General features: G+C 43.8%; 1 protein-coding gene across 8 annotated transcripts in view; it reads left to right on the top strand.

Moving 5' to 3' along the window:
- Positions 1–24,091, top strand: part of SPATA13 (spermatogenesis associated 13) — a 192,894-nt gene that overhangs the window by 125,563 nt on the left and 43,240 nt on the right. For 6 of the 8 annotated variants that reach the window (XM_084525534.1, XM_084525533.1, XM_084525535.1 and 3 more), the window contains one exon: positions 20,988–22,775. In XM_084525534.1, the coding sequence (XP_084381660.1) occupies positions 20,988–22,775 (1,788 nt within the window). Of the gene's footprint in view, positions 1–7,640; positions 7,777–19,006; positions 19,100–20,987; positions 22,776–24,091 lie in introns of those variants that run through there. The other 2 variants (XM_084525537.1, XM_084525536.1) reach the window with 2 other exon arrangements.

The raw sequence follows: 24,091 nt of genomic DNA, 5'->3' as shown, positions 1-24,091 counted from the left end.
TGCCAAAGAGCTTGATTTCATTAGTCATTGGCTTTAATGGTCTTACACTTGAAGACAATGGCACGTGTTTCTACTGATCTGCTGTATACAATCCAGCATATGTTCTGATTTGTGTGCAGACCACACTGTGCTGTTAGGAGGATGGTAGCAAGAGATAACGTTATAGCAGAGTGGTGTAAGTGAAGGGCAAGTCTGGCAAGATAAATGAAAAGTTGTAGAAGACAATGAGATCTGAGAAAGGGAAAGGACATGGCTGTTGAAAGCTAAATGGATAGGCTGAAAATGGAGACTGTCCAACAATCACAAGTGGTATGACAGAGAATAGCTGAGGTTTTGCCTCCTGGAAGGCATACTATAAAGTTTTCAAACCTGCTTTATCAAGGCACTGTGATATAGTTTCATAGACAGAGAGTTGTATTTGGCATTTCTACATTTTGTCATATTCCTTTGTGCTATGCAAGCGCTTAATGCTCCCAGAAAATATTGCATATGATTCACTGTGTTAAACAAATTCAGGAGCACTTTAAGCACACTGCAGTCTTGCTTTGCCTCTACACGGGGCTTGCCATATGTACGCTCCTGGCAAACAGCATTGATTTTTGGAGGTTCTCTTTCCCAGTGTTGTGTGCACAGGTAGCATCAAGTAAGAGTTAATTTGGTGTTCAAGAACCAGCTGCTCCATTTCTTTCCTTCATCCAAACTATCCCATTGGATTGGGCCATTGCACTCTCATTGAAAATGATCTCAGTTTGCCTAGTAGGCATCAGCTGCATAGTGTTCGATTTAATAAGTAATTCATTCATTCTTTATCTTAGTCAGCTTTCTTAATTTCTTTTCTTGATGAGATTAAGGAGTAGATATTTTCATAAATTAATCATTCCAGCATTTTGCATTTTACTTGTATTCTATAGCTCTAGATCAGGCTTTCTGGCACTGCTCACATGTTCCAAAGTTCTTTTCTTTCATCTATCTTACATTTCCTGTGATGAGAAAATAAAGAAGGCTTTATACACATGTGTGGCAGTAGAAAATAAAAGTCTGTTGTAATGTTCAAAGTTCAGACATTTAACAGCATACCCAAATACCCACTCAAGGCAGGAGAGATACGCTGCAGCAGCTGCTGAGCTTAACTCACTTCATTAGATGTTTCCTTCTTTCTAATGAAGGAAACTTCTCACTCTAGAAGAGATGCTGGATTCATTTTTACTGTGCTTAGCATTGCTTTGGTGAGGATTGTACTTCCTTATTCCTATTCTTTTCTGTTTTCTATTAGCTCTTAATTATGGTAATTTCATGTTCTACTTGCATATGGAAGAACTGAACCCAAGCTCAGTTGACCTCAAATGAAGCCAGGATCTGTCCCTGCATTCATTCTGTTGCAGAAACTGAACTATAACCAGAATATATTTTCTAAGAGGGAGATGATGCTATCTGTAGGCAAAGCATGTGAACAAAATCATTAATCAAGTTAACAGATCAAATAAACCAAAATAAAACATGAATAATACTGAATTATTATTATTAATGATAATAGTAATAATAATGAAATGAGAGAATGCTCCAATTAGCAAAGCGAAATCAATGCAAAAATGTTAAAGACAAATCTTGCACAGAAACATTGCTTAAAATTAAGCTCCTGTGTGATGCCATTGATTTAGGGATTAGAGAGACGACTAATGGGAACAATATGGCTAGTTATGACACCACAAAATTAATGCTTGAAAGTTGACTTTTATAAATTATTGGCTTTCTGTGAAATCCTGCAATAGGACTTCAAATTCACTCTGAGCTGAAGCAGTTTTCTTTTTGTCTTTGCCACTTGTCCTTGCTTATGACAAGGGTCAGCATTTTTAAGTACAATTACTTGGAACTGTTTGAAGTAAGCTATTGCCTTGTTCCAGTGTGTTAATCAGGACCTTGTAATTAAAAGTAACCTCCCAACAACGAACCAAGGGCTCTGTGGCTCCTTGGCATGCTGGGTGGTTGGTTGCTGCGTTGTTAGAACATTTTTATGTTTCTGATGGAGCAGTTCAGCTATCCAGGAAGAAAATAGCCCTGTTGTACTTGTTGCTACACACTTGCATAACACACAAGAGAAAATGTTGACGTGGAATATGACCATGACATGGAACATGAGTCCTAGTGCACTGGCTACTAGGAGAGGAATGAAGGATTTGGGGGAACCAATGGCTTTCATCAGCAGGGCTCTGACTTTCTGGTTTGCAAAAAGACAAGTGAGTTAAGTACATTACTTAACATATGGATGACAGCATAAAATATGAGTAGCAAGTAGACAACCTAGGGGAAAAAAAATCAAGAACAGCATACTTTTAAGGAACGAATTACTTATTTATGATTTATGTACTACAGCTGAGAGTTTTAAAAAACAGGAATCCCCTCTTAATGGAAAAAGAAGCTCAAGTGTGACTATCATGTAAATGGTCGGGCAATAGTCCAGAAATCTAACTTGCATATCTGCCTGCAAGTCCTCTTGCCAAATGCTCTCCCCTGTCTTATTCTCTCCTGGAAACCCATCCTTCTTGTTTGTTACTGCACCTCTCTTGCAACACAGCTGTCTGTGGAGCTGGAGGCGCCTGGCGCTTGGCTCCCTCGGGCAGGACTAGGCTTTCAAACCAGCACATCATCACCAGGGCAGAAGGGTAGAATCAAACCAAAGGGAATGCATTTCACCCAGTGTATGAATTAGTTATGGGAAATCAGTGAAATATGAGGTTGTGGAAGCTGAATAATTAGTGAATACAGAAAGGAATCGAGGAAATTCATGAAAGAATGTCCCAACAGATAAAGTAGTGTGTTCTGGTTGCAGCCTCAGATATAGGAAGACCCTAAACTTTAGGTTACCAGGAGACAGGAAAATAGAGGGAAAATATTTCTCTATTTGTCGTGTTTCTTGTTTGTCCTTAAGCTACTTGGAGACAGGATGGCTTGTGAGGTGACATTTTGGTCTAATGCAGCGCAGCATGTCCTACCTAACAATACTTGCTTGAGAATAAGTTTCAGAAATCTGGCTCAAAATCTTGTATTGGACCTTTCATTGTTTATTTTTAGTGCATCTTATTTTTATTTTAATTATTGACAACTTATCTGGTATCTTTTCAAATAGGTTTATACGTTGTAGTTTATCAGCTGTGCTCTAACTTGAAAGATAAAAATTCCCTTGCTCACAACTGGTAGTACTGAAGAGATAATGCAGGTAATGAAGGTTTTTTTTTTTTTTTTTTTTCCTTCCTTATGAAACAGGAAGGAAGGAATTCTTCTTTTATTATTGAAGAATACAGACAAACAGGTTTTGCATTTATGTGTGTAATCTGCTGCATGTTTTCTGCAAGACAGCATGAGAAAGAGAAGATGGCAGGAACATTTCCATCTTGTTGCAAAGAAATCAGACTTCAGGGCAAAGGACAGCAGCATCCTTTGTGCGCTGACACTAGAGATAACACAGCAGTACCACTTCAGATCCCTACAAAGAATATTCTGGTGCTGAGGACTCAACTAGTAACATCAGTTTACCTTAGCAGCAGCAAGGTGCTCAGCTCTCGGGCTGAGGAATTAATCTTCTCAAAGGCTTTAAAATATTGTTAAAAATAAAACCGGATCACTTAAAACATCTTTTCAGGTGATGGTGGTTAATCAGATCTCCTCTGCATCCAATGTGCAGGCCTAATTGCCTTGTATGACCTGGTGATAAATTGGTTTTATGAACGGGGCTGTGCCTGGATTACATTGCAATTGGTAACCTAAACATTTGGGGGGAGCATTTCCCTTCTTACAGGGCCTGCTTTGTATTCTGCAGAGTTGTTGAGACTGAGATGCCTTAATGTAATTGGTACCGCAACATGCAGCCATGCCTCCTTTTATCTTTGTCAATTTGGCGAATGAAAAACTCAGTATCAGCCAGCAACGTGTGCTTGCAGCCTAGAAAACCAGTTGTACCCTGGGCTGCACCAAAAGCAGCGAGGCCAGAAGGGCAAGGGAGGGGATTCTCCCCCTCTGCTCTGCTCTGGTGAGACCCCACCTGGAGCCCTGCATTCAGCTTTAGGGCCCCCAACAGAAGAAGGACAGGGACCTGTTGGAGTGAGTCCAGAGGAGGTCCACAAGAATTATCAAGGGGCTGGAGCACCTCTCTTCTGAAGACAGGCTGAGGGAGCTGGGGTTGTTCAGCCTGGAGGAGAGAAGGCTCTGGGGAGACCTTACAGTGGCCTTCCAGTGCCTAAAGGGGGCCTACAGGAAAGCTGGGGAGGGACTCTTTGTCAGGGACAAAGTGGAGTGACAGGACACAAGGATAATAGCTTTAAAATGAAAGAGGGGAGATTTAGATTAGACACTAGGAAGAAATTATTTACTTTGAGGTGGTGAGGCCCTGGCACAGGCTGTCCAGAGAAGCTGTGGATGCCCCATCCCTGGAGGTGCTCAAGGCCAGGCTGGATGGGGCTTTGGGCAACCTGGTGTGGTGGGAGGTGTCCCTGCCCATGGCAGGGGGTTGGAACTGGGTGGCCTTTAAGGTCTCTTCCAACCCAAACCATTCCATGATTCTGTGATTCTATGCATTTCTTTGTTTTTCTGTGTCCTGATTTGGCAAGAACTAATAGCAAGTGAACTATTATTCAATTTTTCTGTATTCTTCAATTGAATTTAGAGTTAATGGAAAGTAGTTCATGAACTTCCCTGAAGGCCAACTATTTTATTAACAGAACATACATAGCACAGGAGCCATTAGCAAGAGTTCCTTGTGTTATTTTGTTAACTTGCCTCAAGTTAGATTGCCAGCATGAATGTCTTACTCCTAGCAGTGTCCAAGCCTTCTTAAACATTTTATTTGGTTGAGCCTGCTGGCGGTGTTGGGAGGAACTGCTTTGTGTGACAGAGCAGCAGGAATGAATGGAGCTCTGCCTCAAGACGGATGAGAAGCCAGCTGAGAGCTTATGGGTAAGGATTAGTGGATAGACCAACATGGACAACATTGCAGTAGGTGTCTGCTATAGACCACCTGGTCAGGAAGATGAGGCCTTCTTCAGACAAGTGAAAGAAGCTTCATGTTTTCAAGCCCTGGTTCTCATGGAGAGTGTTAGCCATTCCTATATTTGCTGGAGGGACAACACAGCAGAGCACAAGAAATCCAGGAGGTTTCTGGAGTACATTGAGGAAGGGCACTCTGCTGAACTTGCCTGTGTTTGCAAAGAAGAAAGATCTGGTTGAGGATGTGAAGGTTAGGAACAGCTTTGGCTGCAGTGACCAATAGTTAGGGAGTAGAGGGAGGAAGAAACAGGACAAACAGCTGCATCAAGACCCTTGGCTTTGTGACAACAGACTTTAGCCTCTTAAAATAAAAAATAAAATAATAATAATAATAATAATAATAAAGTAATAACAAGCATAGCAGGCTTCACATAGTTGTAAGGTTAAACTTACTCAAATTTGTAATGTACTTTGAGAGCCTGATATTACAGGTACAGTTCAGGTACAACACATAATGGTCTATTGTTCTTTAACCAGGAACTTCATGAAGATATTTCAGTTACTGAGTTGTCAAAACCAGACTGGACTTTGCTGCTAGCCTCACCAGAAATTTAAGCGTCATAAAGTTCTCTAAACTTTGGTCTGCCTTCTATAACAGCATTTGACGTGCCAAGCACAAGCAGTGTTTCATGTGCAGGAATACCAGAATCTGTAAGAAAACACACTTTATACATTTGTCTCTTTGTTGTTTATTATTTGTATTTCTATTTTTTCCTGTGTATTCTGAAGCCTGAGCCTTCTCTTTGTACTCACGAAATTCCTAGAGATTGACTTGTGCCATGTAGTAGTATCTGCATTTCAGTTTCTCCTAAAATTTCAAACCACAAAGCAAGATATGGTATTTTCTTCGCTTCCTCCCAACCAGAACCATGACCAAAATCAACAGTTTTATGGCAATATCATAGACGAGCACCCTGGTGAGTGATTTGAGACTACAAAAATTATTTGGATTTAGCCTTTATTGTAATCTTTACCTAAAGTTTGATAGAAGCAGGGGAAATTGCCCTGTTAACTTCAGTGGACCTTATATCAGGCTCAGAAGACTTAAAATGGTGAAAGACCAGCCTTATATGAGATGAGTACCGCAATGAAGAGTTTGTTTTTTCATTTCACAGAAGGCTTTGAGTATAAGTCAAATAGTGGATCTTTAGTTCTGCCATTATACTCTCACAGCTGGTTTTCTTGGTACTGAAATTCCAGCAGAGCTTTCAGCTAAAATGAATGTTCCTAATAATTAGAGGTTCAACAATATCTGAATTTCAAATTATTGGATGAGACATATATGAAGTCTCATACTTCATTATAAATTATTAATTAAATTTTGCAAATGCTCTTGGGATATGTAAATTTATTACTAAGTAAATCTGTTGGCATTTCTACTTTTAAGAAATTAATGTAATGTTGACATTAAAAATTCTCTTTGTGATTATTCACAGAATAACTCCAAGAAATGTAATATAGAAATCCATTTCTCTTTGAATTAGAGTTCTCTTGCATGCAGGATTGCAGGTTTTTTTTCACAGTCTGCCATTCTAATTCAGAAAAAAAGCGCAGCAATGAAGCTGGAAGTTGCTGTTTCTTCTTGGGAGGAAAAGAAAGGACTGAATCACATAACAGATGTTCTGTTATATATTACTTTGTGTGTTTAGGAAGGCATACACAGAAGGGAGATGTACATTTCCTACTGGCTGGAGAGTACAAAGCCAGGGGTGTTTTGCATTTTCATACGTGATGCCAGGCAGATCTCTTGGGATAAATATGGGTGGCTAGCAGAGAGTGGTTTCTCCCTCTGGACACCAGGAAGCAAAATCAGAGAAGCACGTGTCATATCTTACTAGCAGGTTTTCCTCCCTGTATTGTTTGCCACTGTAATAACTCGGCTCTGCACCTGCAGTGGATTCTGCACACCAAATTATTTCCTGTTGCATTTTGGAGCTCTGAAAGATGTAATTTGACCTTTGATTTCTGCCTCTTTCATTTGTTCCGGTAGATGACCAAGTATGATTTGGGCACTTTGTTCTGTTGCCGACACCTGCAAATACTACAGCTAGGTAATAAATTTTGGGGGCTTGTTGTTATTTTAATTTTTTTGTGGAGGATTATTTAGCATGTGCTGCTCGTGGTCTTTCATTTTGTCCACGCTGTCAGCTGTGACTTGCACAAGGTAGACTCCAGCTGATAATAATCAATCAGTTTGCACAACAGTTAAGTAGAAGTTGCAACGTTAGGATATTGCATCCTTGACTGCTTAATTTTACTTTCACCAGAACACTCCCCAAACTTTGGCTTTCATTTAGTAAATATGTGAATACTGCATATGAAACTATGCAGCACACAGACTTTAATGAAATGCTCATGTAAATATGCTCGCTTCCCTGTTGTTACAGTTATTTTCAGTGTATGTTTAACTTGCTGATTTCACACACCGCTGTGCAGCCCTTTGTTATATATTAACTTGAGACTCGATCCTGTGGGGTGCTGAGTGCTTCTGGCCCATGCCGAGCTCCTTGCTCTGCCACTGGCGTTTAGGGACAACCACGGCACTCAGCACCCTGCAGCACCCAGCCCCAAGCCTGTGCAACAGCAGGCTCTTTCAGAAAACAAACAGGTTTTCTGGAGCAAGGTTCATGCTGTTACCCTGCAATATTCTGTGCAATGGATTTTCAAACACTTAGATTAAATCTTATCCAGAACTACAGGTCCTATAGTTAATGGCTGCTGGAAGACATAAACATTTAGGTATGTACAGTGGAAATTAATTACCTTTTACAATTGTGGTTTTATTAGTTGTTCTAATTAAGTGTGAAACCATTAGGCTGAGGCTGATATTTAATATTTTGTGTGTCGGCTGTAGTGTGCTTTGCCCCTCTGTTACTGTGTATGTGGTTTTTGGAGTAGCAGATAATCTGTGCAGCTCATCTATCAGTGCTATTTGGGCACCGTGCATCGCTGCACTTCCATACCTTTCAACGGAGAGCTCTGTGTGCCGTGAGTTCAGGTTGATGGCACTGGTGCTGAGATTGGAGGGAAGTTTCACTGGCATTAACCCTGCTTTTTCAAGCCCTTTTGGTAGATGCCCACCCAAATGCAGACGTAAGCCTTTGGCTGTTCCCCATGTCCATGCATTTTCAACAGTCTTAACTGTGTCGGGCTACAGCACTTTTATGCAGTTCAGTGAGGCATTTGGAAAGGTAGGTTTTACAAAAGGGTACTAAGCCAATCTGTTGCCTAATTTTGGGAAAATGTATCTTAATGAAATCAAGATGGGGTGTAGCTTGTGCAAACTATAGTATTAATCATTGTTCTCTCTCTCTGAAACTCACTTTGGGAAAAGAGTACGGCATTGGTCTGTGTTGTAAAATAGAGGTATTTGGCACAGAAAAAGTGTTGCAATTAATGTTTCTAAAAAGCTACTATCACTGTTTGATATGTAGATGAAAACCATAATTTTCTGTTGTTTGCAAGGAAAAACACAGGACCTGGTAACTTTAAATAACAGGGTTTAGTTCCATCTGCAATCTGGGAAAATTACTTCCAAAAATGCACCCCCCACCTTCTCTGCTAAGCAGCTCAGCCATTGCTAAGCACACAAGTTCTTTGGTTTTGGTCCTGGAATCACTTGCAAATAGAGGCAATTCAGAGCTGCAGACAACCTGAGCCTGAGACCTGTACTTGAGGTTGGCCAAAGAACAAAGAACAGTTCTGATCTAGGGACTGTTGGAGGAATCTTTAATTCAAATATCAATCTGTGTTAATAGCTATCTTTTCGAAATAAGCTGTCACACTATTGGCCTTTGACCCCACTCCTTCTAGTTGTGTACACGCTTATCTGTGGATTATCTCGTGAGACAGGGATGATTTAAACATGCCAGAGCAAAGAATCGTGCATGTGAAATGTTTGCAAGACTGCAGCTACAGTGATGTACTTTAACTGAAGTCAAAGTATGAAATTGGACTGCAGAAGGAAAAAACTTGCTGACTGCCAGTTCTGTTTTCTCCGAGTAATGGCCAATAGTTCAGCTGCTGTGTGTTTCTGGGGTATAAGCAAAAAAAAAAAAAAATTAAAAAAAATTTTTTTTGAGGTTTTAGGATATGGTTATAAACGAGAGAGGTTTCTGTGTAACTTCAAGCACAATTAGCCAAGCTAGCAATACTAAGAAGTTAAGAGTTGTTTACCCATTAAACAAAAATGGGGAAATAGGTAGAAGTTTATGTGACCAAGAGTGGACTGTTGGTGACAAAGAAGTATTTTCCAAGACTTGCAGCATAGGCTGAAGGCACCACATGATCCCCTATAAGAATATTGTGACAGAAAGTAGTCACAAGCACTCAATATCCTCCCTGGGAAAACAGCTCCTGTTTTGGGGTAAATGAGGCCAGGGTTGGTTGCATGATAATTCTCTTTCAGTACGACGTGTGAGCAAGTTTAATGCTTTTTGCAAAGCCTGGATTTCACTCTCGTTTAATACCAGGTTAAATCTGCAATAATAAGCTCTCAAAAGCTTAGACCTTCCAGTAAAATGAGATTTGGCTATAAATTACATATTGGTTTCCACTGGTAACGTTGTTGTAGCTTTCTTTCTCTAAGCAATAGAAGCAAGACTGGTAAGAAAAGGGAATAAATATACTTTATTAGCACGTGGGATGATTTAGTAGAAGCTATGACCTCTTACTGCAGACCTTGGGAAGGATTTCTTTCTCCAGAGAGCCTCAACTCCCTCTGTCCCCTTTTCCTTAGACTTCAGCACAATGAAACACATAAGTCAATCAAAATGTTTTTATGCCATTTTTTGCTGAAGGGTTGGGAAATCGAGATGTAGAATATTGCGCGTGGCACACGGTGACAGTCAGCTGAATGTTTCTCAGGCAGCAAGATCTGTAGACCTGGATACTGAATGTGAGCAGTTTATCAGTTGAAAAATAGTAGGATTTCTGATAAATGAAACATCTCTCGGCCTGGTAGGGTACAGCATAAAGCTGATGGTACTGCAGTCACCTGAAACTGGCTTGTTAAAATGGAGCACCTCTGACCCGTTGGTTAAAAAAATATATATTCTGGAATGTATTTGTCTGTGGATCTTTGGGATTTTCAGAGTTAAAGCTTTCATATAAATCTTGCCTGTGCTAGGAAAATTACCAGATGCTGACAGGGGGTGTCACCAGCAGCTCGGCTCAACATATGCTCCGTATGGCTTGGCTGCCAGGGCAGCACAGGAAGGCCCTGTTCCCTGCTGCTCCCCAGGCTGGTGGGAGCAGGTTTTAAACCACCTGATTTCAGCATCCTACTAAAGGTTAGCCTCTACACATTGCCTATCCGATTATCAGTGAGGCCGAAGAGCTATTCAAGCATAGATTGGCCTACCAAGTTTTCTTCTGTGTAAAGAAAAAGAGTTAGATGACATCTTTACTTTTGGGGGATGCGGTGATCTCAATATCCCTGCAATAAGACCATACTTGTATGATATTTGTGGTGAGGTGGGAATTGAAACTGAACCAGATTAAAATCTCTGTTTACTGTGATGACTGATTTTAATTTCTGAAGGTGACACAAAGGCACTTCATGAAAAAAATCGATTTATCATTTTCTGGAGAAAGTATTTTCCTTCTTTTCCAGAGAACACATTAAAAATATTTCCTGTTTGGGATGTGGCCATATAACTTTGCATGCCTTTGTGTTTTGATGCCTACCCACTCCAGAGCCTCACCCCCCCACACATACATGCACCCTATGGCTGCACAGCATAACACAGGGGGTCAGGCTGTGGGCATGTCCCACAGTCTTTCCCCAGTCCTTCCCAATTCACAGCACTCCTGGGCAGCTCCTGAGACAGATTTTGAGTCTAGAGTCATTTCAGGAGTCCCCTGGTTATGAAAGGTGGAGCTTCCACTTGCTGCCTATGCTTTCTTCCCTACTCTTGGATGCTCTGCTCCACTGCCTGCCCTGTATCAGATCTGATGCGCACAGAAGGGCTGAGGCTGGCAGGGCCCCTGGAGGCCCCTGGTGTCCCCCCTGCCCAAGCAGGGACACCCAGAGCAGGCTGCCCAGGCCCACGTCCAGGCGGCTTTTGGAGCTCCCCAAGGAGGAGACCCCACAGCCTCTCTGGGCAGCCTGTGCCAGGGCTCCGTCACCCGCCCAGCACAGCAGTGCTGCCTGGTGCTCAGAGGGAGCCTCCTGGGTGCCTGGCTGTGCCCATGGCCTCCTGTCCTGGCACTGGGCACCACTGAGCAGAGCCTGGCTCCGGCCTCTCTGCACCCTCCCGTCAGGGATTTAGGGACACGAATGAGATCCCCCTGAGCCTCCTCTTCTCCAGGCTGAGCAGCCCCAGCTCTCCCAGCCTCTGCTCACAGGAGAGGTGCTTCAGTCCCTGGAGGTGGTGGCATGCTCTTAGATTGCCTGAAGCCATCACTTTTGCCTCAGAGACCCAGGCAGATTGAAGACGATGATCCGAACAGCAGCAGGTGGTCCATGGGGAGCAATGGCATCTCTGGCTTGGTTTAGGATAACAGGAGGGAGTGAAGCAGCCATTTCACTCCTGGTACAGAAAGAGAAGGCTTGCCATGGAACAGGAGAGGTGGGGAGAGGTCTGACTCAGGTAGTGACTGTGTTCACCATCTCCTAGGCAAAAGATAGCCCTAGGACAGAATTGGTGCAGACTGGAGCTGGAAACGTAGCTCTCATCTCCAGCTTAGTATATTAATTGTGTGCCCCAGAGTGCTGAGGGAATGGCCACTAAGGTTTTTCTTATTAGAGCTTCTCAACCTGAACCTTAACAAAGCCTTTACAAAAGGGCCAGCGTGACTGACAGAACCCAAAGTGTCCATGATGCCATTTGCAATGTTTAGGCAAGGACAGCTCACTGACGTAAATTAACTTCTGTAGCAAGGACGCGTGCAATCTTTCCGTTCGGAGCTATCCTGTGCTCTTACAAGACATAAATTGTTGGTCTGACCCGCAGGCTCTGGTTTGGAAGATTAATGGGATATCATCAAAATAGGCAACCGAGTCTCAAAACAGGCACTTTCGTCTGAACTCCTTTCAAAAAAATGGATGCTAGGGTTCGTCCTCTGCACGGGTAGATAATGGATTATTTTCTCCGTGTGTACACTTTTTACAGCTCTCATCACCATAAGCATTAAAGTGCCAGAGAAGCATTGATGGATTTGTCCTTGCAGGCCCATAGGTTATAAGGTACTGCTCCTATCATCACTTATTTTACACATATGGCACTTAAGCTGAGAAAAGTATGCTGGACTGCCAAGGTCAGAGAGAAACAAAATCCAGAATCCCTCTTCCCCAGCCTCAGTTGGAAAGAGAGCTTTCCTGCCTGGGATGTGGGTTTAATTTCTTCAAGTGATGGACATTACTTTTAGGGCTGGTAAAAGCCCGAGTTATTTAACTGTGACTCGTAGGAACATGAGTCAATGGTCAGAAAGATATCCTGTGGCACTGGCTCCAGCCCCATTTTACCAATTATACCATTTGTACCTTGAGTATATACAGCAAAGTCCACCTCAAGCTATCTGAGTTAGATTTTTCTTCCACCAAAATCTTTATAAACCTTGTGCAGAGGTATGGAAGCTCAAGGAATATTTTCCTTCCTTTGCAGCTTGTCAGTTTTGAAATACTTAGGGGTTTTTTTTGTTGTTGTTGTTATTTGTTTGTTTTGAATTAACACAAATGTAGGCACACATGGTTTTTAGGAACTCCAGAAGCACAAGTGAGCTGTGCCAATACTACCTAATGCCCTCCACTTGCCTCCTGAATAAAATGTGCAGCTGTAATAACTTACAGAGACGGTCAATATGTGTTATTTGTACTGCTGCCCAGAAACAGATTATAATATTAGAAATAATACCAGGTCGCAACAAGAGATTTCCTTGACAATCCTGCTGATCAAAGATCTAGTTTAGTATGTCTAACAGGACCAGGAAGCTAGCCCAAAATTTATAAACTCATATGTATCTGATTCCATGTCTGGACAAAAACGTTTTCTAGAATTATTGTGTGTTTTCTGCATCTTTAAAATTAATTTTTATTTATTTATTTTTTGTCCTGCCAAAATGAACAGCCAGTTAACTTAAATTTGATCATTCTTGTTTTTAAAAAATACTCCTGATTTTAGTGTTAATAGTGAAGACAGTAGTAAGTTACTACAGCACATAAGAAATAAAGGGATGGGTATTAGCTGACGGTTTATCATTACTTTGAAGTTCTCAGGCAGGTTAAATTCAGAGCACGCATTTCACTGAAAAAGCTTTAACATTACTATAGGAAATATTCCCATCACATAGATGCTGCTGTAGCACTTCATTGGTATCCACTTTGCTCAAATTGGTAGTTTTTATAGCTTTTCTATTCTATGGGATTTTTGATAGCGTAAATTAAAACAAAATCTAGAGGTTATTGACAAAGTAGAGATAAAGTTAGCATGAAGATTTCTCTTCTTTTTTTTTCTTTTCTGAAAGAGAAACATAGTGGAGATAGTAATTTAATCTTCTCACCAGAGATGCACCCATGAACACTAGTTTTAGTTCAGACAGTCACAAAGACAAGTCTGTCAGTGCAAAAAGAAACTAAACAAAGAAAAGTATTGATACTAATAGAAACAAACAAAACAAAGAAAGAAATGAACAAAAAACACATGTGGTTCTTGAAGAGCATGGGTAAAGACAGTCTAGAAGCCGCCACTAATCCACAAACCCTGATACTACCCCAGATTGCTACCTGGTCCTCCTTTCCTTAATCCCTGTGAGGTACTCTCTGCTCTCCCCTCAGGAACATACCAAAAGCTGTAATTGTTCAGGGCTTTCTGCCCTGGCCACCACAAAGGTAATGAAAGTAAACAGTGCCTATAAGCAGCTGGGTATTGCTGTTGCATCATGCTGGGCCAATTATTCTCCTTAAGCCTGTTATTTTATTATAATAAGCATCAGAAGATCTTATATAACTATGCAAAATTTTTCCTGATGTGGCATCGTTCCTGAGGAAGCGCGCCACTTGCTTCACTTTTAAAGCATCTCCACGTTTCCAGTGCCTGACGGACCCTGCATCCTTGTGGTGTTCCCACTCTCCTCAGGTCCCTTTCTGCACGTGATTGTTCTTCCATTCATTTATTTTGGCCTGGCTGCATAACAAGGCACCTCCAGATCCTTCGGAAGGCCGCAGTGTTAAGTAGAGAGGATGGGACGGCAGATGTCAGGGGAACTATGTGGGTGGGGAAAAAGGCTGAAAAAGAGCTCTTAACAGTCACTTTTCCATACTATTATTTCAAGCAAGGAAGATAAATACAGAATGGCTGCGTGGCTGTCAGACAGGACAGTGAGGGATGTGATGTATGAGGGCATGGCAGAAAAAGCAGAGGTGGAGGAGACAGTGAATGGCAGCAGTGTGGGACAATTGCAGCTCTCTGGGGTTGTACCCTTTCCTCTCAACTAGCCCCTATCACTTCAATGTACTTCCACATAACAAAATCTAGAACTTTTTTCAACAACAGAAAAAAAAAAATATATATATATATATATGGTATAGAGAAAAAGCAAGTTTTTGACTAATCTCTTCTTTCCAATTTCCGTCTTCTTTCCATCTCCACAGTCACTTTCCTTCTTATCTCTTACACTTTGCATGACACCAAATAAAGGTGGAATCCGGCCTTCCTAATTGGTAACTGGGAGTCTTCTTTATGCCTCACACAATGATCTGTTCATTGGGAACTGCTCTTCTGTAGTACCAGCCATCTCTTCATGTCATGCTGGCTGAATAATGCCTCTTGAGGATGGCAAGAAAGAATAGCATCAGAGCTGGGCTGCGGGGGGTTATAAATAGCTTTCTGCCAGGCTGAAAGGCTGAGCCCGTCATTAAGTTGCCTGCAGCTGGAGTGGTGTAGGTGGGTGAGTAAGAGCAACTGGGAGATGGGACAATGGTAACCTGGTACACAAGGGTCATTTTTCCTTGGTGGCGTCATTCCACTGGGCTATTGTGCTCTCCCTAAATTGCATCTCTGTGTTTAATAGAGCTGAGCAAGCTCAGTGAAACGACCTCAGCAAAGCACAGTTAAAAGAAGATTGTGAATGATGAGGGGAAAAAGCATGGTTTGTTGTGCGTTGTGATTTAGACCAAGCCATGCTAAACTTCTGCTTTGCTCAGTAATTGCCTTTATTTGTATTGAACTAGCTGCGAGTTAAGGTCAAACAGAGGAGTAAATGCAGCGGGAACAGGCCTTTAGAAAGTAGTGTCCCAGCTTCCTACATGCTGGCAATGACAACTTTCATTGGGCAAATGAAGAAGTTAATCCATCAGTTGAACCCAAGCTGTCCTTTGAGTGTTTTCCACAGCAACATGATTCATTTTCTGGAGTGGAATTTTTCAGTGCCAGGATGACAGAGCTCTTGAATCTGGAAAATCCCTTTCGATTTATTATTACTGATTTGGTGACAGATATACACAAATGGTACATTAATTTCCCGTACAGTTTATATATGTCAGACAAATATAAGTTAGTTTGAGCCTGCTTACACAAGCATACAATTCTTTTCTCCTTTTCAAACTGTACAAGTTGAGATCTTGATCCTTCTCCTATTGAAGTCCGTGGGGGAGTTGTCTTTAACTTCAACAGATATATGGCTCAGTTTAATTCCCCCTGTGGGACCTATCAATGTATAGAGATTCCATGGAGGTTAATTGCTTGCAGGAGAGTCCTTGCCTGGGATGTACAAGGAAGGCACAAAATGCAAAACTGCAGCATTAGCTACATACTGCAGCCTGGGAAAGACCCTGTCATTGAAAGCAGAGAGATTTCTTGTTTCAGTAATTCTTCATCTTAATAATTAAATTCAGTCACTCATTAATTTAGGGGATGTCTTAAGAGTGTAATTTCCTTTGCCAGTCTTGCCCAATAGCTGTTGAAGTATGACAAATGTTTTTATTTTGTTTTCCTGAAACTATTCATTTTGGCTCTTTTTCATTATTCTTTCAAGAGTACATTTAAAAACAAAATACTATTTTAAAATCATCTTTTAAAAAGTATTTATAAATGAACCAGAAAATGAATAATAAAATTGTGGGACTGAAAAGGAGAATTTATAAACTAAGCAGAGAGAATCGTTCTCATTTAGACTTTTCAGATTTAAGTGAATGATTTTCTTACTACACGAATGTGTCCATTGCTATTCTGAGAAAGCCAGAGGTATCACTAACCTATTAAAAGTTTTTTTTGGTGGGGTGTTTCTTTATCATTAAATATGATGAAGAATATTTTTTCTCCCATGTCACATTTTTTTGTAATCCTTTCCCACCTGTATTACACTTAGAATAATCCTTCTCATTCCTTGTCACATGCCCATTAAACCTCTTTCCAGTTACAGACTTTGAGCTTCTGAAACAAGCATTTCATTTTTGTTGCAATAAGTGTGATGGCCATTGTCAAGTCATTATTAAAAATCTCATGCATATACCAACCCATTTTTTTTTTTCTCTTGGAGTTCTTCTCTTCATAAATTACTGTATGTGGTCAACTTCTCAGTCAGCTGCATCCTCTGTTACTCATCTGGGGTCAAACCATTAGCCTAAAAGTATCAGGGTTTATAGTTCAGTTTTTCAGAGGAAACTGTAAAATGCTATGCATTTGTTCTTATTTAATGTTATATTCCTCTAAGAATGTTTGAAAATATGTAATGTTCTCAAGAAGGGAAAAAGCTGTAAATTTCACTTCAAAAGCACCTTTTTTTCCATTAGAAATTTGGAGGAGTTTTTTTGTTTGTCTGTTTTTTTTTTTTTTTTTTTTTCAGGATTGTACAAAAGCCTTTAGGATTGTAGAAGAGCAGAACTAATTTAATGAACTTTTGTTTTGCAACTTTAATGAAACATTTTATCTTGATTTTCTTTGAATATTGGAAGATACAGAAAAGTGCTCTAGTTTATAATCGGATGAGTGATCTATCTGCCTTCTTTCCTGTGGCAGTCCTGTTGATAAACTTTGTTTTGCATCATTTCACTGAACCTTGGTGTGACTGCACTTGAGTACTAAATACAGTTGTAGCTCCCAGCCTTTAAAAAATAATTCAGATTAAGAAAAGATTTGGGTAATTATTTGTCTGCAGTACAAGAAGTTAATCCTGTCCTCAGACACAGCACACTCCTTTAGTGTGCTTCACATTGAATACATACAGAAGATTGTGATTCGATGATGCTGCAACAGTGACAAGTAGGTTTGAGCATGATACCAGTAAAATATCTATTACAAAAAGGTCTCAGAAGATGACAACTACAATATTTAATTTTTGTAACTTAACAAGAGATTAACTGACTGAATACTCTTATTCCTATAATTGTATTTTTCTACATATTCCCTTCATTAATGTAGTGACATTCAGGGAATGCAACATACAATTGTATTTTACCTAATTACCCAAAGTGAGTTTTTTATCTTGGTTTTGTAAGGCAATTAAGTTCTTGTGAGTAAGTTCTTAGTCTCTCAATAGTTTCTCCTGTCATTTCTGTCTCCTTAAGCAGTTTTTAACCATCTGGTGAATTTCAGGTATATTTATGACAAATATTTAGATCTCAAAGTCGTCAGAGTTTCTTCAGCTTCAACATTGTTGGCTGGATAAAGGAAAGACCCAAAGTAGTGCCTTGATTCATCACCAGCTCATGGCTTTTTTCTGCTTTGTCTTTTTGTCCATCTGGTGGGTAGAAGGCACAGGGGGAACTGGTTCCCTTCTCTGAGGGGACTTACGGATTGAAAAGGATATTCAAAAGGATGGTACAGGAACATAGGGACACAAATTCATTGAAAATTAAGTTTGAGTAGCTCTGCTAGGCAGTTTTTAAGGGATCAGCACAACCCCCTAGACATGCTAGGGAAGCTGTGGGACAAGTTTGCCAAATTGTTGGAAACACTTTTACAGGTAACATCTCATAGACATCCCCACTGTCCCTCAGCCATTTCAGCCCCTTCGCTTCCTTGTCCCAAGATCTGAGGCAGATACTTCTCGCTCACACTGACTTGAGCACTTCCCCAGGTTGTTCCCTGTCAGTTCTTCCAGTCTGAATCTCCATTTCTCCATGTCCAGCACTATAAAGCAACCACTTCACCCACTCCTTTGAGTCATTCTTCAAAACATGCTTCTTCCAGAGGCCTGCCATGAAGCTCAGCCCAGCCAGTCCTGGGCGGGTGGCAGGCCGTGCCCGGCACTGCTGGCTTCCCGAGAATCCTGTGGTCAGTGCCAGAGTTATTTGCCACCTCATTTGACCTACACCCCTTAAGCCCATTTGTTTGCCTCATCCACTAACTACATCTTGCCGTTCAGAGGCTGTGCTCCGGAGAGGTAATTACAGCGTGCGGAGTCACAGCACACCAGGCTCGGAGGACAGGCTGATGGCCTTTGTGACTTCTCCAGGGTGTCCGTCCCACCCCGTTGTCATTGTGCCTCTTAATTGAGTTGTATTTAAAGTGTTTTAGTTGTATCTACAAGTCCAGTCCACGTGCAGGAATATTCTTAGACGTTAAACTGTTGGAGTACGGGGTACTGGTTGTTACGTGCCTTTGCCAGGAGTGGTGACACGGGGCTGTAAGGCACTTTCACAACTTCTTTGTGCAGCATATGGGCACTGCTCACTGTGCATTACGGGATCTTAATGTTTGGGGAACAGTGGCAGGCAAAACTGTCCGGCTTGGGGACAGAAAGAGCCTGGGCACCACGTGCAGCTATCTAACACACCTCGCAGCCTGCCAAGCCCTTTTCCCCAGTGTTTCCACCTCCAACCTCCACACACCAACCCCATTCCCCCCTCACTACCGACGGCAGGCGGGCCCTTGCACCCCAGGGGGGCTGCAGAAACCCTCCCACAGCTGGGACCTCGAAGCCAGCCCCTTCTCGGGGCCGTGGGGGGGAGGCTCGCCGAGCCCGGGGCCGCCCCTCCCCGCCCCGCCATGCCGCCGCCGCCGCCCCCGGCCGGCGCTGCCCGGGAGCGCCGCTCCCCGCCCCGCCGCGGCGGCCGCTGCCATAGCGATGCGGGAGGCGGCGGGGACGGGCGGCGGCACCGGGGGTCCCCGGGTCCCCCCAGGTAAGGGAACCGAGCTGGGACCGGCAGTGTGCCCCCCCCCCGTCCCCCTTCACTCTCCTTCCCCGGGACAGAGCGGGGAAGTCGGTGCAAAGCTGCGTGCCGGGAGCTTTTTTTTTTTTTTTTTTTTCAAAAAAACACAGTGTTTAATTATTTATGCTGTCGCTTAATTATTTATTATTATTTAATTATTTGTTATTGCCGTTTAATTATCATTATCATTTAATTATTAACATTTAATTATTAGCATTTATTATTATTTCTTCTCATTTTATTATTATTCCTTCTCATTCCATTATTATTATTCCTTCTTTCATTCGTATTTTCTCCTTTCATTCTTACTGTTTTCTCCTTTCACTCTTATTATCTTCTCCTTTCATTCTTATTCTTTTCTCCTTTTACTCTTATTCTTTTCTCCTTTCGTTCTTATTCTTTTCTCATGTCCTTCTCACTCCTGTTTCTTCTCCTTTCGTTTCACTCCGTGCTCTCCGCTTCCCCCCCCTCCTGCCTGCTCAGGTGCAGAAAGCCGCTTTCCCTGCCAACTTCGCCGAGAGCAGCGGCTTCTTCTGCTTCTTCCTATGTATTTATTTTTATTTTATTCTTTATTATTCTTTTTTCCCCGTGGAATTGGCGAGGGGTGCAGGCAGGCGAGGGCCCGCCGAGGTTTCGGTGCCTTTGTCCGCGCCGGGCTCCGGCGGGGCCGCTTTGAATGAAGGGGATGGGGGCGATGCGGGGCTGCAAGGCGAGGAAATCCCTTTCCCTTTATCCCCAGCGGCCCCAACAACTCCTGGTGAAGCCCTGCTCGGGAGGGACGAGCCTGCAGGGACCCACCGCCTCCCAAGCTCGCCTCTTTCAAGGCTTGCCTCGCCTTTGCCCCGGCCGCTCGCCTTATTCTTATGGTGATGCAAAAACCCCACGGCTCCTTTCAGGCAGCCCGGAGCCGCCGCTTTCTGTGCCTTGCCGAGGGGGAAGGGCTGCGGGGACCGGGGAGGGGGGTGAAGCTCAGCCGCGGGTCCCCCCCCTCCTCTCCTCGCCCCCCTCCCCGTTTCCAGGGGCCTCCCCCTCCTCCTCGCTGCCCTCCGAGCCCCCGCGGCCACTTGGGGCCGGCGGAGACAAAGGCGAGGCCGGGGCTGCCTCGCTCCCTCCGGCGCTGTTCCCTCCCCTTACCCCGGGGCAAGAGCCCTTGGGGGGCTGTGGGGGGTCCCCCGCGACCCCCCGGCCTTGCTTTCATCTCCACGGCTCCCCCCGCAGCTCCTCAGGAGCCCAGCTCAGGCTGCACCCCCTGGAGATGCCCTGAAGCAGGGCAATGGGACTCGGAGTCACTTCCAAATCCAAGTTTTTGTCAGATTTGGGGGTCTTGTTTGGCTCAGGGAGGGCAGCATCGTGCTCTGATGGAGCGCTTGGGTTTGCCTCCTGGGGTGGATGAGGATGGATCGGGTCCGGGAACACCACAGCAGCAAGTGGAGGATAAAATCTTCGCCGGTCCTCTCTGTTTGGGGATGGTTTTTGGATGAAAACTTCTCATGTTTAGCACCGAGGAGGAAGGCTGGATTGCAGTTGTCAGGGTTTTCTCTCTCTTCATGCGTGTGGGGATTGCATTTCGTGTACCAAGGTGGGTGTGGTAATCACAGTGAATTCACTAGCTTATTAAGCTTTAGGAAAACAAGCACGTATTGAAATTATTCCGGTCACTTAAATTGCAAACGAACGCAGTTGTACTTTGAGGGAGTTATTAACGTCTCCTCGCTGCTGTAACACACCTTTGTGCAGCTGAGAGGAACTCCCTGAGCTCATGTGTGCCTTTAAGTCTTACAATGGGGATCAAACTTCCTTTTGTGGGGGACTTTGCACAGGGATTTCTCTAACAGGCGCCTTTGCTTTCTTGATGCAGGCAGTGCAGCCTGAGGAGCTCACCTCACCCAGCGAACGTGGAAGCAAGAGGAGCCAAGGTGCAGCGGATGAAGGACAGGCAGCGAGGGCAGCTGCTGGAGACAGCAGCGTGGCTTTGAGCTGCCCCAGCCTCTGCCTCCATGCGTACAGCATCGAGGGCATGACCACAATTCGGAATGGCGGCGCCACCGTCACCTGTATAGTGATGGATAACAAGGAGCCCCCAAACCTGACGACCTCTGTCAGTCGTAATGGGGGTTACAGCACCGGCACGGGTCTCGAAGAGGAAATACAGGACGAGAAACTCAGCCCTTCCAAAATCATGCGCTTTTTCTCCACCCCTCGGAAACGGGCGAATTCCAGCACTGACAGGCCTCGGTCTCTGATTTTGATGGGCAACTCTTCCACGTGGAATGCTCTGTCTTCCATCAGGAAAATGGGGTCTTTCAAGAAGCTGAAATCGTCCGTTCTCCAAGGGATTCAAGCAAGGGAATGCTCAGATATCCTAAATGAGAACAGTGTAGGCAAGAACATTTCAAACGGGGCAGTGGTGAGAGTTCAGACTAACAGGTACTCCTATTCGGGACCTTTACAGGATTTGCAGAGCACAGTGGATGGTTTGGCTTCTGACTGCTCTGATGCGGAGGAGAGTGATGAGTCTTTCCTGAGGAACACTCACCGCTCTCGCAGCATCAGGCGGGCTTACGGCGTTGGCCGCATCAACTTGCTGGATGCAGAGAAAACCCAGAGCCATCACAACGGCACGAGGCCAACGTCTCCCGTCCTCGCGGAGCCAAAGATCTGTGAGATTTTAGTGAAAGACTCTGAAAACAACAGGATCGTTTATCGAAGAAGCAAAAGTTCGGATAATTTAAACTTCCTGAAGAAAAGCTCGTTCAAACGGAAGTCCACCTCAAACCTGACCGACCTCAAGGCTGCAAATGAAAAACAAATGCCAGCAAGGACTGCGAGTGCTGCTTCTGCTGACTCAGACAAAACCAGTGGGAACCCCGAGAGGAGATCCAAGCGATGGAAGAGCCCCATCAGGGCAAAGGATTTTGACCGAGTTTTGAAGCTTGTCAGCAACGTTGCAGATGCCGCGTGGAAGAAGGATGGCTCTAAGAGCACAGCTCCTTCTCCCAGCGAGCAGTCCCAGAGAACGAGGTCGAACAGCAGACTGCACGATGACTACTCCCGCAGGGTTTCCAGTAGCACTGATCATGACAGAAAGAGATGCACCTCCTCGGTATCTAGTCCAGACTCTTCCTCACCAGGAACACCTTGCCTGCAGAGCCCCGCAGCTGCTCAGGATAAAGAGGCTGAGATGAATGTAGCTGGTGCTGAAGACAGAAGCCTCAGGACGTCTTCAGGTTTCCCAGAGTCTGAGAGCTTGTCACCGACTCTGAGTGACATTGGGCCGTTTCCCAATGAAGTGTTTGATACGGACTCGGATGAACCGAAAGCTGCCCAGCAGTTTACATGGGAAGCCGAAAATCCTCACGTTCCTGTCAGGCCAACTGCTCCAAAACCTCAGAGCCCCAGTGTGGAGAAGGTCAAGTCCAATATGGATTTCCAGTGCCCGGACCATCACAGCACGCTGTCACTGAGCTCAATGGAAAGCGAGGAGAGGGGCGAGGTCGCCGGGCAGAAGCTGGGCAGGAATCCTGTCTGCTTCCAGGACACCGTGCAAACCGTGTACTACGATGATGGAAACGAGGACAGTGGCATAAGCAGCCACTCTCAGCTGAGCCTCAATTTAGCCCCTGGTGCAGAAGAAAAAAAGGAAGAGGTAAGAAAGAAAGCAAAATTGTTTAGAAGTTATTTATTTACCCATCAGGTTTTGTCTTTATTAATGCAAAACAGCACGAACAATGCAAAATAACCTGAATGCTAATGACTATTGCAGCTTGTTACTGCTAAAATATGCTGACAGCAATTATTTCCTTTAATGTATTCTCTTTGGAAGCTAACATCAAATTATTTTTCCTTTGTACATTAGTATCGAAGAAAGTTTTGGCAGCCAAGCTGTTCACGTACGTTTTTTCAAGGGCAGTTTATTACACCCTGCAGTTATACCAGCTTGTCATGTGGGCTTGTCAGATTTTACTAGCCTGAGCAGGGTCTGGCTGTATTTCTTCCCAGCCGAAAGGTCTCCAAGGAGTCAGTGCACTTGGAAGCAGTGTTGATTCAATGTTAAACGCTTTTCCCGTGGAAGCCTTGCAGAACGGGGCGATGTTTGTAGGGCAGTGTGTTGTGAAACGTGCAGCGTAGGGGTTTAAACATTCGGTCCTTGCTGAAGTTGTCACTGTGCATTGGTGGCCATGCCGAGTGCAGGCTATTTGGATATTTGCCCGCAGATTTTGGACAGCAGAGCGTGTTGCTGCTCAAGCGTTGGGGAAGCCACCAGCATGTCATTGTACCTTCATGCAGCAGAAGGGCAGCTGCATTGCTGCACCCCTGAAATAAACGCAGCAATAAACCTGAAGCCCTGTGGAGGAGAGGCACTGTGAGCACTGCCACTGGAGCTGTGCCGATGGTTTGGCAGTGTCGGTGAAGAGCAGGCACACACATCCTGGAAATGGCACGGCTCAGCCCCTGCCATGTGCAGCAGCATGGCTTTGGGCTGCCTGGGGTGAGGCAGCTCTCAGAGGTTTGTTCTTCATTGGGAAACGTGCACCAAAGCTAGGAACCCTCTGGGTCTGCTTGAAAACCAGTTACAGAATTAAACTGCTTTAGCTTTCAAGCCACCTCAGTTTGAATAAACGTGTCGCATGCCTTAGGTCTGAGAGAAACAAAGGTAATTGTTGCAGTTGTACACACTACAGCCTCTCATGCTTGGTAGTCTTATGTCCGTGAAACCATATAACTTTAAAAGCTTGGCATTTTTTTTACAAACTGACTGGAGATTGCAGTTATTGCCATTCTCATCAATGTTGCCATCCTGCTGGGGAAGAGCAAGGTTGTTTATTGTCTGCGGCTGTGGTAAGGTTGGAAAACTAGCCCAGTACCTACAAACACCGGGGCTCTGGGATCATTCCCCACCACAGAGTCCCAGGGTTGCCACAGCCACCCACCCGTCTTTCAGAGCTCTCCCATAAGGGTGTA

Source organism: Aythya ferina, assembly GCF_964211825.1.
Source record: "Aythya ferina genome assembly, chromosome: 1".
NCBI lineage: Eukaryota > Metazoa > Chordata > Aves > Anseriformes > Anatidae > Aythya > Aythya ferina.
This window is presented reverse-complemented; position numbering and strand designations above follow the sequence as displayed.